The 17,757-nt window shown below is 40.9% G+C and overlaps 1 protein-coding gene across 1 annotated transcript in view; it reads right to left on the minus strand.

The window, feature by feature from the left end:
- Positions 1-13,214, minus strand: part of LOC121864724 (endoglucanase 4-like) — a 45,343-nt gene extending 32,129 nt beyond the window's left edge. The window contains exons 1-8 of the mRNA XM_042363887.1: positions 13,109-13,214; positions 12,765-12,919; positions 8,700-8,865; positions 8,280-8,434; positions 7,482-7,650; positions 6,630-6,955; positions 2,689-2,830; positions 2,493-2,588 (exon numbers count right to left, since the gene is read on the minus strand). Of these exons, the coding sequence (XP_042219821.1) occupies positions 2,493-2,588; positions 2,689-2,830; positions 6,630-6,955; positions 7,482-7,650; positions 8,280-8,434; positions 8,700-8,865; positions 12,765-12,919; positions 13,109-13,172 (1,273 nt within the window). The 5' untranslated portion in view covers positions 13,173-13,214. The remainder of the gene's footprint in view (positions 1-2,492; positions 2,589-2,688; positions 2,831-6,629; positions 6,956-7,481; positions 7,651-8,279; positions 8,435-8,699; positions 8,866-12,764; positions 12,920-13,108) is intronic.
- Positions 13,215-17,757: the final 4,543 nt, after the last annotated feature.

A 17,757-nucleotide genomic window follows, 5' to 3' on the forward strand; every position in this document is an offset into this window, starting at 1 on the left:
GACTATTGGTTAATTGAAACCCCAAAAATGTGGTTTTACGTCACTTCACATAAATATGCTTACAAAATCTATGCATTAATATGCATAACTCTTGGGAATCTGTCCAGACATTAAATATATGTTATATACTACAATAATCACATAGATATGTTTACAATGTTTATGCATAATAAATGTAACAAATATTGTTGGGGTTTCAATTAACCTTTAGTCATGCCTACAAAACAATCTTGATGGTCTAAGTGCATGTATGTGTCAAATAACGAGTAACTGATCCACAGGTAAATAAAGAAATGAAAAGCAAGCACTTAACCATATGGATATAGTTACACGGAAGAAGGGAAATAAGGATGAGCCATGGTTTTGATGGAAACAATGTGCTCTGGGACGATGCTCACAATGACGAATGGGAGAAACCTCTTTATGAAACATCTTACCTACTAAGGATGAAGCTTAATGTTACAGAACACACACACACACACACAGTGTAATTTTGTGTGACGCGTTGTCTGACTTGGGGTGGCTTTGAGTGAACCATACACTTGATATTACAATTTATGTATCCTTCCTGTCCATGATTTACAACAATAACTGTAGGGTAAAAGTTACAATATTATACTAATAACACTGTTATGTATTGTTACTATGACTAGTTACCAAGATACAGAGCACGATGAACATAACATGATAATGATAGTGAAGCCTGGAAGGGTTCATATCATAACTTGTGCGTTCGTGCGTATGTTGCCTCCAGAGAGGCTACTGGCCTCTGTGCACCCAGGGGATGGTCAAAGTATTACACTATAAGTGTGTCAATGAGGAGTGACTGATTCACATGCAATTTATGCTTCTGAACATGGAAGTTAAAATTAAACACGGTTTTTCATATAGTTACGCGAATGATGGGTGTGGTGAAGCAAGCATCGTGGCGGTCTGGCACACACTCACAAGCGCTGTAAACGTTGTAATTCACCGTGGTTTGGAAGCGTTTATTTCATTCATACTTTCGTGTAACTACAACCTATGGTACTTTTCGTGTTCATATATGATGAAGATAGCGTATATAAAATGCCATATACAATATTTATACATAATGTCATCTATACAGCCGTACTATGACTGTGTAGTGTGTGTGTGTTGCCTCGGTGATAGATAGTTAGAGTGGGCCCCCAGAAAGGACACTGTACAGTACTCACCTCCACAACCGACGCAGGTGGGCTAGAGAATATAGTTTCCTAGTGTACATCTCAAAAAAAATTCTCTCTCCGTTCGTTCGAAATAATTTCAGCTGGCAAGTGAATGGTTATTTCTATCAATAAAACAACTATTATTCGTATGATTATCCTACGAATAATGAAATTTTGCCCGAGGATTAGAATATGTATGCAAATACTTGGATTTCTAATAGTAATATATTCGAATACGAATATCGAATACAAATACTCCATTCTTGCCTGAGAGACACATCGGGGTCTTGAGTCTCTTTCAAGGCCATGACTGGGAGACACACCAAGATCATGAGTTTCTCACAACACTGTCCCTGGGAGACACACCAGGATCATGCGTCTCTCACAACACTGTCCCTGGGAAACACACCAGGATGATGAGTCTCTCACAACACTGTCCCTGGGAAACACACCAGGATGATGAGTCTCTCACAACACTGTCCCTGGGAAACACACCAGGATGATGAGTCTCTCACAACACTGTCCCTGGGAAACACACCAGGATGATGAGTCTCTCACAACACTGTCCCTGGGAAACACACCAGATGATGAGTCTTCACAAACACTGTCCCTGGGAACACACCAGACGATGAAAGTCTCAACACTGTCCCGGGGAGACACACCAGACCATGCGTCTCACAACACTGTCCCTGGAAACATACCAGGATGATGAGGCCACAACACTGTCCCTGGGAGACACACCTGAACATGCGTCTCACAACATCTGTCCCTGGGAAACACACCAGGATGATGAGTCTCTCACAACACTGTCCCTGGGAGACACACCAGGATCATGCGTCTCTCACAACACTGTCCCTGGGAAACACACCAGGATGATGAGTCTCTCACAACACTGTCCCTGGGAAACACACCATGATGATGAGTCTCTCACAACACTGTCCCTGGGAAACCCACCAGGATGATGAGTCTCTCACAACACTGTCCCTGGGAAACACACCAGGATGATGAGTCTCTCACAACACTGTCCCTGGGAAACACACCAGGATCATACGTCTCTCACAACACTGTCCCTGGGAGACACACCAGGATCATGCGTCTCTCACAACACTGTCCTTAGAGGTTATAGTTTGACACTTGTCATGGCCCAGAAAAATAATGTGTATCTTCTCACGTGGTTCATAAAGAAAACATAGATGGTATTCACTACAAAACTGAAAGGGATTTTTAGAGTCTAGTCAAGGGATAAAATTCTTCGAGTATAAGTTTGCGTTCAAAGGATCTGAAAAAGCACACAGTAAGACTCACCAGCAGCCTCATGTCCGTCGGCAAAGTCTATGAGGCCCCACGCCAGCACGGTGGCGGCGAAGGCCATCGGGTATCCGAACTTCACGTGGTCACCAGCTGTACCAGGAGAAGTTATAAACAGCAGTTGATATGGCATGTATGAGATTATATTTATTTTTTTAGTATTAACATTGCTATATCTCTTCTGTTTCCTTACCGATATAGTAGCCGCCAGTCAAGTTTACATTGTTATCAGAGCCATCGTCAAGACCAGAGTCGCCGCGCCAGATGATGCGCATATCGGAAGGTAGAGGACCTGACCGCTGGGCCTCATAGAACAAGTACGACATGCATAGTACCTGAGGACGAGGTAGGGGGAGAAATGAACACGTATTGTTGGAGAAGGAGCAAAAGTGGCAACCTCAATGTCTTTCAAATGACCTTTGCGCATCACTGTCCAGAAGGGCCATCATTTTATTCGCCGATTACACCAGTCAGCCCAGTTCTGTCATACACATCAATGTGTTTTAATGAAGCTTGCTAAGACTCGCTTCAAACTATACTAACTGTCATTGGTCATAGGGTTAGTTACGGTGATATCATACGTTAATTGTGCATAACCCTTTTTATAATAAAGAGAGAAAATAAATTTTTGATGTGAAAAATTCCCCCCCCCCCCCAAAAAAAATTATTTGTGTATTTCTATGTTACCACTAGTGCTGTACCTACAGAACCAATTACCAATGATTGTACCAGGTGTACATAGAAGATAGATGTCGTTACCCTAAACAAAGACAAAAACAAAAGATATCTGTAAGATACCTCAGTGTGATTATGAACACAAATATACTCAGTCCTGATACTAGTGGTCTTTATCTCATAAAATTTTATGACATGTGGGTAACTTAATGGGTCGTATTCAAGAACGTGGACTGTAGGGCATCTCTATAAGGAATTATTATGGTAGTGAATGCCTACACCGTCGATGTAGTATATACAGTTTTAGCAATCGTTCAAACCATGCGTCTTGCTCCAGGGCTGCCAACATGTGAAAAAGGGTGGTCTTTTATTTTTTTTACATAAGAAGAGCCTATTGCCACCCTAACCTAACGGTTTTCTGAAAACTTTAAAAAGTTACCTGGTTAAGAGTAACATTAGGAAACTTTTCAATATTATGGGGGAATAATTTTTTACCAAACCTGGCTAAACCAAAAAGGAAAAACCAAATGGACCTAAGAAACGAAAATAACAACCATATATCATGATACTATACATGACTTTTCCAACCTAACTTAACATTCCAACTACATAGACTCCAATCTGGCCAGCCCGGAATTCCCAGCTAAATATCCACTTCCAGTTGAATTAATTAGAGAATAAGATAAATTTTGGTTCATCATTTCGGAATATTAGAAACCGACTGCCTCAGCCCATTTCCTGTTACACGAGAATAAAGCTGATTCATCTCGAATCATTCAGGTCCAAGGAAATTTATATTATTCCCTCAAATGGAAATTTAGTGTACCAGTATATTGTACCTGTCGTAATGCACATATAAATTGCTCTTCAAGCAGCAATGAAAGAAAGATTATGAATATTATCTTAGCACCGCAACAGCCAAGTTCATATGGCGCCGGAGATAGCTAATGGCAAAAGGATAAAGTAAAATCATAATGATGGAAAAGAGAAAAACGAAAATTAAAACGACCTAAAGGAAACGACAAGAATAAAGAAAACTATAAAATATATTGGAGGCTAGTCTCCTCCAAAAACAATATTCTGTCACACCCAGGATAACACAATCCTCCCCAGCACGGCAGAAAGGGAGTAAGAACCATCTCCCCCACGGCACCGAGAAAGGTACATACGCCGCCGGTCTCCCAGAATGGAACCAGGCAGTCGTCACAATAGGAAGCCGTGCCACCGTCCCTAATGTACCAGTCCGTCAGTAGGGTATGGCCAATATGGAGACGAGTCAAGGCGGTCTGCAACCGACGAGGCATCGTTGGGTACTACCATGGATGCACCACATCAGTTATCGCCCGCATTTTGATGATAGCCACTCCATCCCAGTGGTCCTGCCAAAAGCGATGGACAGTCCCCCGACTAGCCAGCAGCCGCAGCCGCACGCCTCGCCTCTTCATCGGACACCTTATTGTCTTCAACCCCGAGTTAGGCAAGTACCCAACAGAACTGGATCACCCTCCCATGCTGCTTGAGGAAAAAGAGCCACTCTAAAAATTTTACAACGAGGGTGTGAAATGAGTTATAAAACTTAAGTGCCTGTAGAGCACTACGCGAGTCACTAAAAATAGTAAAATACCTTAAAACGAGCAATATATGTAAAAGTACAGTGCAGTGCAGTGGATAAAATAAAAGACCTTCACATTGTAAAATATCCTACCCAGCATCCGTCTTCGACCTGTCCGTGAAGGTCGAACAGAGTTACCTTATCAGCAGCATGCCCCATAAAGAGCGATCGAACGTGGCTTGGGATATAAGCACCCTTGACTCCCGAAAAACAACGGGGTGGGGGAAAAAAAGGTAGCAGCCGACACACAGGTTGGAGGCATAAAAAAGGGAACTAGGGAACCGCTGAGCACGATATAGAAAATCCTTACCGCCAGTTGTTGTCATCGGAGGTCCAGCGGGGCTCGCATCACACATAAGACTGGGGATGGGGAAAGTTTGAAAGCATCGGAAGCCAGGCGAAAACCAATGTGGTGGACAGAGTCTAAAATACTCAAACGAGATAGAGTTGCGGAGGAATACAGCTCCCAGCTATAATCAGGTTTAGTCCGAACCAACGCACGGTATAGGTGAAGGAGCATAGTTCTATCAGCACCCCAAGAGACAAAGGAAAGTAGGTAGTAGGTAGTCGGCAGCTATCAAACAGGAAGGTACTACCGCCTGGGAAGATATTGAAGGCATAATGTGTTGCCTAATGGTAGACCCTGCTACTATATTGCATCACGAAAATTGTGACCAAGTCCCAGGTTGCTGATTTGACTTTCTGCCTCATTTACACACAATTGCAGGGTCTCAATTATTTCTCTTACTATTGACAACACAGCATTCATTTCTCGTTTCCCACTATTGATTTTTTTCTTTATGGTTCTTTATTATTATTATTACAGTGTTGTCATTGTTATTATTATCATTATTATTTTATTATTATATTTTTAATTTTGTATTTTTATTATAAATTTAATCTATTATGAATTATTATTATTATTATTATTATTGCTATTATTATTATTATTATTATTATTATTATTATTATTATTATTATTATTATTATTATTATTATTATTATTATTATTATTATTATTATTATTATTATTATTATTATTATTATTATTGTTGTTATTATTATTATTATTATTATTATTATTATTATTATCATTATTATTATTATTATTATAATTATTATTATTATGATTATTATTATTACATTTTCGTCCCTTAGGCCCCGGTGTTGGTTAGCGACCTGTGCCCGGTGGGCTAGTCCCCGTAAAAGAAGAAAAAAAAATACGGATGATAGTCATCCGGCGGAGACACGCAAATAATAAAGACTAATTCTCGAAGGTGTGGCAACCATGTGAGACGAGAAACTGCATTGCTACAGACTTGGAGAAAATCTGAAGCCATGGGAATCTACCCATAAGGTAAAAAGGGTATGGGCCAGTTGGATGTGACGTTGTGCCACATCCAGACGGGAAAAGGCATATGAGATGGAAAAGTCATCCACGTAAAGAGTAACAAAGCATCATCTAAATGGTCCGGTAGGAACGTTGCAAACAATATCGGTCCTAAGAACTAGCTAAATTTCTCTACATATTTTTTTCGATTATATTCAGTGAATTAATATAATTAGATGTAAAGAAATGTATAAATAATGAACATACTTTTTATAAAGGGCTTGCTCTTCGGGAGCTCTCACCCTACTCATGAATATTTCTATAATTCGTAAGGAATCCCTACTACCCTGTAATATCCATAGGCATTGACCACGCCTTAGGCTTAAATACACTTTTTTAATACAAAACGTAAGCATTGCCTATTGGCATATCCTACGCTCCACATTCTTGAATACGGCCCAATATGAGATTCTCTGCTGCAAAATTCCCAAGAGAGGAACGTTACAAAGGTTCTGACCTGACTGTAGTCGTACGGCTTCAGACCAGTTGCTTCACAGGGGTTGTCCTCGGGTGTCACCGTAGTGTACACGGGCTCAGTTGTGGTGATCACGGGAACAGTTGTAGTGACCACCGGCACAGTGGTAGTGACCACGTGCACAGTAGTAGTGACCACAGGCACAGTTGTAGTGACCTCACTCACAGTTGTAGTAACCTCGGGCACAGTAGTGGCCACGGCCTCAGTTGTAGTGACCATGGGAAGAGTTGTTGTCACCACGGGCTCAGTTGTAGTCACCACAGCCTCAGTTGTAGTGACCACGGGCTGAACTGTAGGTGCAGTCCCGTCTACAAGTAAGGAAAGTGAAGGAATGAGTACCGGATGACATGGAGAGCGTAAGCTGGTAGGTTGGCTCCTAGTAATAGTCCGTCCACCTCTTAAGATTAAATTTATGGTTCGTACATTAGATAGTACACTAGTGTAAGTTTCATACGTTAGATAGTACACTATTGTATGTTTCATACATTAAATACTACACTATTGTAAGTTTCATACATTAGATAGTACACTAGTGTATGTTTCATACATTAGATAGTACAAAATAGTATGTTTCATACATTACATACAGTACACTATTGTATGCTTCAGACATTAGATAGTACACTATTGTATGTTTCATACATTAGATAATACACTATTGTATGTCGCGTATGTTTAGTACCGCACTATTGTATTTTTCCTATCCTCTGGTTCTTTAAGATGTATTTTCATGTCTCTTATTAGCAAATATATGTTTTATTTACTGGTATCATGATGACTGTAGATGTAAAAATACAAGGGTAAGAAATATTGACAACCAGTAGAGGAACATACCACAGATAAGCACGCCGTTGATCGTTTCACTGATGATAATGGGCTTCTCATGGGAGTAGTGGATCGTGAAAAAAAACGAGAGCTTTTCGCCCTCGTCCTCTTCGTCGTCGTCGTCGGTTTGTAGGGTAAAGTGGTAGTCGTCATTCTTGATCACTCTCCCCTGGTAATACTGCCAATAACAAACACATACGCCACATTATCAAGAATGTTGTGAGTTAACGACATACGAAATGCTGTAATATATATGTCTTAATAATAATAATAATAATAATAATAATAATAATAATAATAATAATAATAATAATTATAATAATAATAATAATTATAATAATAATAAACGATTTATTGAAAGAACAGGAAAACCAAATGGTTGAAAATTATACAGTAAACAAAGATGATAAAAGTTACATAATTGCGGAGTGGGTCATTCGATTGACAAATAATGTACAGTACAGTACAGTACAGTACAGTACAAGAGATATAAGTGGTGCATATATAATATATACCAACAGGTGTAAATACTTGTGGAATCGTCACACCTTTCTCATGTTGAAGTACCTGTCCAACAATAGTATCCACTGTATGTCACATCACTTCTCAATAATCTGACCCAAAATAATTCTTTTTTGTCTTAGAGTTTGCTTTTTTCAGATCTGAATTTGACACCCCTTCAACATATATAAGTAAATAGACATATACAGTACATTGATGAATATTTAATCAGAGACTCAGTAGTTTCAACAGACACTGACAAATTAATTTCAATTTTGTCACCAGAAAAATACAAGGTGTACTTACGTCGATGGAATCTACAGGAGCACTGAAAGTCCATTGTATGGTGAGGCCGTCGTCTTCATCCACATCCACAGGACAAATTTGCTTAAAGTCCGCCAGGTATCCAGTATCCCACTCTTTGACAATATTAATGTTTTCACAATGAGTCACCGCTGCTCCTGTAACCCAACAATGCCAAAATAAACTAAATTAATCAGATCTCTCCTGTCCTCACTATTAGATGATTCATACATTACATGAGGCAATATTGTATGTTACATACCTTAGATTGTACACTATTATATTTTTCCTATTCTCTGGTTCGTTAATATATATTTTCATGTCCATCATTAGCAAATATTTTTTTAACTAGTATCTACGTGACTGCATGACTGTAACGTAAAAACAGGAGGGTAAGGACTGGCATCCAGTAGAGGAACCTACCGCAGATGGGCACGCAGTTGATCGTTTCACTGTTGATAACGGGCTTCACTTGAGAGTAGTGTATTTTGAAAACAAACGAGAGCTTGTCGCCCTTATCCACTTCGACGTCGTGGCTTTGTAGGGTAAAGTGGTAGTCGTCATTCTTGATCACTCTCCCCTCGTAATACTGCCAATGACAAGCACATACGCCACATTATCAGGAATGTTGCGGGTTCACGACATGTTAAAGTTTGCATTATATAGCTCTTAATAATAATAATAATAATAATAATAATAATAATAATAATAATAATAATAATAATAATAATAATTATTAATTTTATTAATTTTATTATTATTATTATTATTATTATTATTATTATTATTATTATTATTATTATTATTATTATTATTATTATTATTATTATTATTATTATTATTATTATTATTATTATTATTATTATTAAAGCGACATGACCGTGCACCTGGTCAAACACAGCTGTCCAGCCCCTGTCAGGTTAGTGTTAATTTAGAGAGGTCATCTGCCGGCTTGTGCCCTCCATTATATGGATCCTACAGCTCCTTCCACGAGGAATTATTATAATAACAGTGAAGGGGCTGACAGCTCCTTCCCAGAGACAGAACTCAGAAGAAGACAGAAGTCATGCTCGTCACTAGTCGAGGTCGGGAGGGAAACTTCCCTCCCCAGCACTGAGCTGCCAGCTAGCAGAGTCTCCCGCAGGAGACAGAGTCCAGCACTCTCTTCAGCAGCACCTGCAGACATTCCCCAGCTGCTGGGCCTCCCTCAGGTCACGCGTGAATCATTGTCAGCGCTGTCCTTAGGGTGAGTCACTGTACTTACGGTTAAGAACATAAGAACATAAGAAAATAAGGAGTCTGCTATAGGCCAGTTGGCCTGTGCATGGCAGCTCCTGTCGAGAGTTACTACCACTCTCTATCATCCTTGAATCTATCTAGCCTCCTTTTAAAACTTTCCAGCATTCCAGCACTTACTATAAAGTTGCTAAGCTTGTTCCACTAGTCCACCACCCTATTTTTGAACCAGTTCCTCCCTATTTCCCTCCTAAACCTAAACTTTTCCAACTTAAATCTGTTGCCACGAGTCCTATCCTGCTCGGATATTATAGGAACCCACTTAAATACTTCTATCATATCTCCCCGCACTCTTCGTCTTCTTAGGGAATGCAAGTTTAGTTTCTTTAACCTATCTTGATATGGATGGTTTCTAAGTCCCGGAATCATTTTCGTCATTTTTCGCTGCACAGACTCCAGTGAATTGATATCCATTCTATAATAAGGGCACCAGAACTGAACAGCATAATCGAGGTGCGGCCTGACTAGCGCAAGATATTGTTGCAATGAGACCTCTGCACTCTTCTTACTTACACTTCTAGATATAAAACCTAATATTCTGTTTGCCTTATTTCGAACATTAATGCACTGTTTTCTAGGCCGTAGGTCCGGGCCTACAAGTACCCCTAAGTCTCTTTCACAAGTCAACTTCTCTAGGTTTATGTTGTAAAGGCTGTATACATTGACAGTATTTGTTTTTCCAATATTAAGTATATACTGTTAGAAAATTCAGTATTTTTTACATGTTTCTTCTGTATTTCCGAGCAGGAAAACGTAGGAATTTGAATTACTTTTTTTGTTCTGCAAAATATTTCAGAAACTCTCTTTTTCTGCTTCAATTTGTTTAATTGTCAATACAAACTGACATTTTTTCACACTATATACACTTCATGATGCAAAGAACACTTAAAATTGCATGTTAATGCTGTTATTTCTATATGTAATTATTGAATATGCGGTTGGCGGTTGTTTGTGCTTCTCGTTCGTTGCATGTCCTTGTTTGTTTACATTATTTCAAAAAGCGCCATATAATCACATTGGGGGGTTCTGGTGGAGTGGTACCGCTCTTGCCTCACTAGCATGATGTCACGGGTTCGATTCCCGGGCCAGCGGAAGCTGTTTGGACACTCTTCCTAGTCCCCATGGTCCCTGATCACCTCTGATCACCTAGCAGCAAAGTAGGTACCTGCTGTAAATTGAAAGTTGTGAATTCGTATTCAGGGACAAGTTGTTGGAGCTTCCAATAACTTCCAACAATTTGTTAATTCAACAGATATTTTATGTAAAAATATTTACAGAATCTCTGTAAATTATACAGAAAATGTTTGGCAACAATATAACCAGTGTATTTTCTGTAAATTTTACAAGATTTTTTTTAACAGTGACGCTGCACTTGCTGGTGTTGAATTTAATTTGCCATTTTCTGACCACTCCTGCAGTTTATTTAAATCCTCTTTCAGTGCATTTGCATCCTGCCCTGAATTAATCTGCCGCCCTATTTTGGTGTCATCCGCAAACTTGCTTATGTCACTGCTGATTCCAGTATCTAGATCGTTTATGTAGATTATGAACAAGAGTGGGCCCAGTACTGACCCCTGGGGAACCCCACTGGTTACACAACCCCACTCAGATTTAGTACCATCTACGCTGACCCTCTGTGTTCTATGGGTGAGCCATGATTTTATCCAATTTAAAACTTCCCTTCGATACCATGAGCCTTAGCTTTTCTCAGAAGCCTCTGATGCTGTACTCTTTCAAACGCTTTGCTAAGTCTAAGTAAATAACATCGTAATTTTCGTCATTATCTACTACCTCGAAGACTTTCCTAAAAAACGTCAGCAGATTTGTTAGACAAGATTTTCCCTTTGTAAACCCATGTTGAGAGTCGTAAATTAATTTGCTTTTCTATAGATGCGATCGGATGCTATTTGCTATAATTCATTCAAGAAATTTCCCCACTACTGACGTCAAACTAATCGGCCGGTCATTTGACGCTGATGCTCTGTCTCCCTTTTCGAAGATGGGTACTACATTTGCCTGTTTCCACAAGTCTGGCACAACTTCCCTGTCTAATGATTTTGTAAATATATTTACGAGGGGTCCACTAATATGTTCCTTTCACTCTTTCAAAACTCGAGGGAAAATTTCATCCGACCCTGGGGATTCTTCTTTAATTTATTTATTTTCTTAAGAACATCCTCTTTTCTGATAGTGATATTCTTTACTTTCTCTTCTTCATTTCCCCTAAATATCAGTTCCACCTCTGGAATTTCCTGGTCAATTTCTTCTGTGAAAACTGATAAAAAGTAGCTGTTTAATGTTTTGCTTATTTCCTCACTGTCACCGATCACTTCCCCCCTTCCCTGACTTTAAAAGCCCAACTTTGTCCTTGACCTTTGTCCTATATACTTGGAAAAATCCCTTGGGATTCGCCTTGGATTCTCTTACTATTTTGATTTCATAGTTCCTCTTTGCCTTCCTCACATTTTTCTTAAAATAAGAATGGAGGAAACTGCAGCAGGCCTATTGGCCCATACTGGGCAGTCCCATTTACACCCAACCCCTATTGCTCATTTATCCAACCAACCTACATTTGAAGCTATCCAGCGTATTCGAGTTAATGGTGATGTTATCCATTTTATGTTTGTGTCCGAGAGTCATTGTCTAGTAACGTCAATATAATGATCTATTAATGTGTCTGTCATTGAGTTAACTAATAAATAGCTTTACTTAGAATTGATGTCTCGAGTATTCCCCAAAATATATAATACCAAGTTAAATAACTAACCGGCCAAGCTACCAAATTTTCCTCACTTTACATTCCTAGAACTATAAATTCTTTCCCATATCTTCTTAACGAGTGTTTACTTGCTATAACAATACAGTACAGTCCAGTACAAGAGTTATAAGTGGTGCATATATAATATATACCAGCAGATGTAAATACTTGTGGAATCGTCACATTTTCATCGTGTTGAAGTACCTGCCCAACAATAATACCCACTGTATATCACATCACCTCTCAATAATCTGACCCAAAATCATAGTTTTTGTCTTTGAGATTACCCCTGATAAATCTGAACTGAAATTCTTCCATCATATATACATAGAGAGATAGATCGATGGATATATAATTAGACACTCAGTAGTTTCAACAGACACTGATAATTTAATTTCAATTTTATCACGAGAAAGAAAAAATGGTGCACGTACGTTGATGGAATCTACAGGAGCACTGAAAGTCCATTGCATAGTGAGGCCGTTGTCTTCATCTACATCCACTGGAGAAATTTGCTTAAAGTCCGCCTTGTATCCAGTATCCCACTCGTGGACAATATCAATGTTCTCACACTGAATCCCCGCTGCTCCTGTAACCCAATAAAGCCAAAATAACCTTACGGAACCAGATGTCTTCTGTCCTCACATAATCACATAATGAAGAATTTCTACCGTGTTAAAGAAACTTTTTCATTAACTAAAAAATCCTCATTAGCAATGATGGAATTTTCAAGTCAACATTGAAATTTTTTCTTGACCATTGGACTGTGTGAGAATACCTGTGTGGAGGAGGGCGAGAGTAAGGGCCCCCAGGAAGCAAGTCTTTAACGGGACACCAGCCATGTCTGCTGGGGAAGAAATAATTGTGGGAGGAAGGTCCTCGTTCTCTTATATACAGTAAACTGGTGAAGGTCACACCACCAGACGCCACGCAACACACACACGTGCACATACAAGCATCCTTGTATTTTTTTTTTTTTTTAAACGTGGCCTCCAGCCTCCCCCAATAGCCACACCTTCGCCGCCATTTTATTACCTTAATATTAAATATACTAATACATAAATAGCTATCCTAGCTGTGTTGAATTAGTTGAGCTGCAGATCTATGCGGCATTCATTGACTGTTGCCTCATAGTCAATATCTGCAGCTGTTGTCGGCATTGGGGCAGAAGCTCTCGTTCCCCTGAGGCAGAGCAAAGCCGACCGAAGGAGAGAGAAAAACAGTCGACATCTCATCCAGGCTGTAACGTAACTTATGGGCTGCTGTATTCTTACTGTGAAGATAAGCTTCAGTGTGAAATGCATGAAAATATTGTTGGGAAAGTCCATGTGTCAACGTTCCCATCGCCTTCACCCCAAGGGAACTATGTTTATCGCCTCCTGTGATAAGGAGCTACTACTCCCCACCGCCCGCCACCAGGTAGCCGAACATAAGCACTCATATACGCAATTTCTAAATACACCCAAATCCTGTAACTTTACAGCAACTGACAGCATTGTACAGCTGTTGCATACCCCCTATTTCGTTTCAGATGCTGAGTGAAGCTTAAAGAGGCGCACAGTGATTATTCTAGTGGTTTGTTATCATAGTCAGTTATTTATCTCAATGATATCTCAGGCACTTTTGTGACAGGAACCTGAAATTTGGACGTAGTAACCGAGAAGTTTTTTCTCTCATTGTATATCACCACCAGGTGCCGCGCGAAGTATGGGGCGATGTACATTGGACTTACCCCTTTTTGTTTCATTAATCATTAGGAACCTTGTTTGTGGATAACCTTCATAAAACGTCAAGTCCAGTTATTGTTCAAATTTACCTCAGTGACATCATCAACCTGTGTAGACAAGACATCCTCAAAACTTTCGTTAATGACAACTGTTGGCGAATCATCTCCCCGATCTGATGACTTTAACACAGATGAACTTAAAATACATCTCAATTCTTTTATGAGTTGTCTCACGACTATATGACTGAATAAAGAAAATAAAGCAAAAAGATAATAAAAAATTAGGTAAAATTAACAATTATTTCACGTGATATTCCACTGTGTGTGTGTGTGTGTGTGTGTGTGTGTGCGTTCGTACATAGGGTGGTGAAATGCATATAATGTTAGATAGGGTGCAATCAATGGCATTTCGTCCAATAAACTCTCCTCCTTTAGTTGACAATCGTTCTTCCATTTCTCTTCGCCGCAATGTTGCTTCACTCTCTCTCTTTTACAAGTACTTTAACGGGCAATGTTCGGTGGATTTGGTATCCTGTGTACCGCCGACAAGGCCGTGGGCTGGTAACACACGTCTTGCCTGGATGTCGGTCACACTAGTATAACCCGTTTTAGTACAGCCAAACTGTGGAATGCTGTGCCTTTTCCTGTATTTCCAAACTCATACAATCTGTCTCGCTTTAAAAAGATGGTTTTCCGGCTTCTTCGTGATGTAGATTAATATAACCTTTTCCTTTTCTATTTTTAATTTAGTTTTATTCTTATTTTTTCGCTCACAGGCACCCGATGTGGGTTGATGACCTGTGCCCGGGTCGGCTATTCCCTGTAAAAAAAAAAAAAAATTGTCAAAGTGCAAGCGCCGCTTGCTCCTCTCGCTTTCAGCTACCGCCGTTGGCTAGCTCTCATGGTGAACAGGGAAGCATCTTGCATAAGTCTTCCCCTGCCAGTACAGAGCCACTTCACCATCAAGATTTCTCGTGGCAACACAAGGTAACTGGGTGCCTCGTGGGCCCAGGCTAGACCAGCAGGGCATCTCGGAGTAACAGAGGGACGGCGCATAGGCCCACTGCCATGTGGATACGTCCTGGCACCCACCAACCATAGCCCCTTTGCCTTGCGGATTAACCTTGATCGGTATAAAGCTATGGGAGTAAACCAAAACGAAAAATCTGCTAATCCTCGCATCAGGCAGACATGCTCCAACAAGACCCCAACGGCGGCATAGTCGGAAGAGGTGACCACCATGGGAACCCAACGACTACACCGGCGGACGAAGGCAATGCCTGATGGACGGGGTTCTAAGGCGAAACTTAACAAACTGGACTTTCGGCTTTCCATTGCAACTCTCACTCTCCCCAGTCCTTGAAACACGTGCACCACTGGATCAGGAAAAGGGAGTGTCGTGATGTGTGGTTGCGGCTTGCGCTCCTGCTTCACCAGATAAATCAACTCACGCACAGACATCATCCAGCTTATCATACTTCTCATCATCATCAAAACCCATATATCCCCATGAACTCGCCCTTTAACCGTTGATTCTTTCTGGGTTAATGGGGCTGGAACATGTAAAAGTATATAGGGTTTAAGTAGCGAAACCCAAATGTCTGTTCTGTATTTTTTGAGAAACTATATCAGATACAGTTCCAAGTGTAGATCACCGTAACTTAATCACTGGAGCTATGAGTGTTAAAATGAGGACGGAGGCTATATTAAATTGCTCTTCTAAATACGTCCGGTTGGTGTGAGGTGCTGAGTGACAATGCCCAGGCAACCGGCTTTTATATGCTGACTTTAACAGTCTGAGGGCAGCGCCTCAAGGAACTTACCCATCACGTGATGTGACCATGTCACCTCATAGCCAATGGGAAGTTACAGGTGGCGATATGATTTTATAAGCCCAGTGTACTGCCCTGACATTTATATAAGAAATAAGGGGCTAATACACCCTAAAGTCCTATGGCGACGGACGAGAAACGATGGGGACAGGCAGAGATGACTGCCGGGAGTCTCTAGTTACAATTCAGGACATGAGCGGTACAGATAAGATGGTCGTTTATGCACTGGGATCGAGGCAGAGGTGCATCCGGTCCTGTCTGTGCGACTAAGCAGCCCTTACGAGGAGCCACTCTCCTCACCCCACATGGGAAGGGGGCTAGAAAAGGTGCCCTAAGCATAGCCTGCCTAAAAAAACCAACCCGACTGGGCAAAGGTACCCAGTAAGGTCATCCTTATGCAGTCGAAAACACAATCAAAATCACAGATCCAAACAAAAACAAACTATACAACCTCTTATGGACGCTGCTTGGAATATCAGGACCCTTTTGGATACTGGCACAAATGAGTGACCTGAAAGAAGAACCGCCATTATGGCAAAAGAGTTGGCTAGGTATAACATCGACATAGCAGCCATTAGTGAGTCCCGGCTCCCAAACGAGGGTCGACTCACAGAACGGGAGGCTGGCTACACCTTCTTCTGGAAGGGTAAGCCTGCTGCAGAAAGAAACTGCATTTATGGAATTGGCTTTGCCATCCGCCAACGCATCCTACACAGGCTAACCGAAATGCCTATTGGGATCAACAAACGACTCTTGACGCTTTGAGTCGCAGTGAGTCACTCACGTCATGGCTTTTTCATCAGTGTATACGCCCCAACATTGGATGCAGAGGATGACATCAAGGAGGACTTTAACACCGACCTCGACAGAGTGATAACCTCTATCTCCAGAGAAACTAAGATTGTGCTTCTTGATGACTTCAATGCCAGAGTTGGCAGAGAGGCTAACATTTGGCAGGGAACCATAGGGAGAAATGGACTAGACAATTGTAATCCCAATGGCTTACTCCTCCTCAGGAAGTGTGCTGCACACAATCTCACTATCACCAATATCTCGTTTAGGCAGGCCGACAAGTTCAAGGGTTCGTGGCAACACCCACGATTCAAACACTGGCATCTCATTGACTACATCATTGGCAGTGAAACAGATCGCCGAGATGTCCTCATCACCCATGCCATGCGAGATGTCCTCATCACCCATGCCATGCGAGATGTCCTCATCACCCATGCCATGCGTGGCTCAGACCACTGCGACACTGATCATTGGCTCGATAGAGCCAAGCTCTCACTTCATGTCGCCCCAAAATGGCGAAGGCAACAAGCTTCTGGAGGATCCTGCGGTAGCACATGCTTTCAGAGAGTAGCTCGAGCATGGGCTGATAAACAACCCGACAACATACAACCCAAATCCCAGTGCCAAATAGGATATTCTGGACACTATCATGACAAAAACCTACAGAGAGACCCTCAGACCAGATCGTAAGAATACACCAAGACTGGTTTGATGAAAATAACCCGGCAAACAATGTACTTGTCAGTGATAAACGTGCTGCTTTAAGTGACTGGTAGAACAACTCTCAGTCTCGGACCAAAGCTGATACCTTCCGGAAGAAGAAAGCGGCGGCCCAGTGAGAACTTCGCAATCAAAAGAACGACTGGTATAAAAATAAAACGTGTAAAACACAAAAATATGCAAATCAGCACATGATGCATGAATTTTTCCAATTCCACGAAAAGATTTTATGGGCCAATCACTCGTGGCGCAGCCCCCTCCGCTCACCTGATGGTAACTCCTTAATTAAAGATGATGAGGGCCTGCTTTTGCGCTGGAAGGAGCTCTACCATTCACTGTTCAACCGAAACACTAATG

This window comes from Homarus americanus, unplaced genomic scaffold, assembly GCF_018991925.1.
Source record: "Homarus americanus isolate GMGI-L3 unplaced genomic scaffold, GMGI_Hamer_2.0 scaffold59578, whole genome shotgun sequence".
Classification (NCBI taxonomy): Eukaryota; Metazoa; Arthropoda; class Malacostraca; order Decapoda; family Nephropidae; genus Homarus; species Homarus americanus.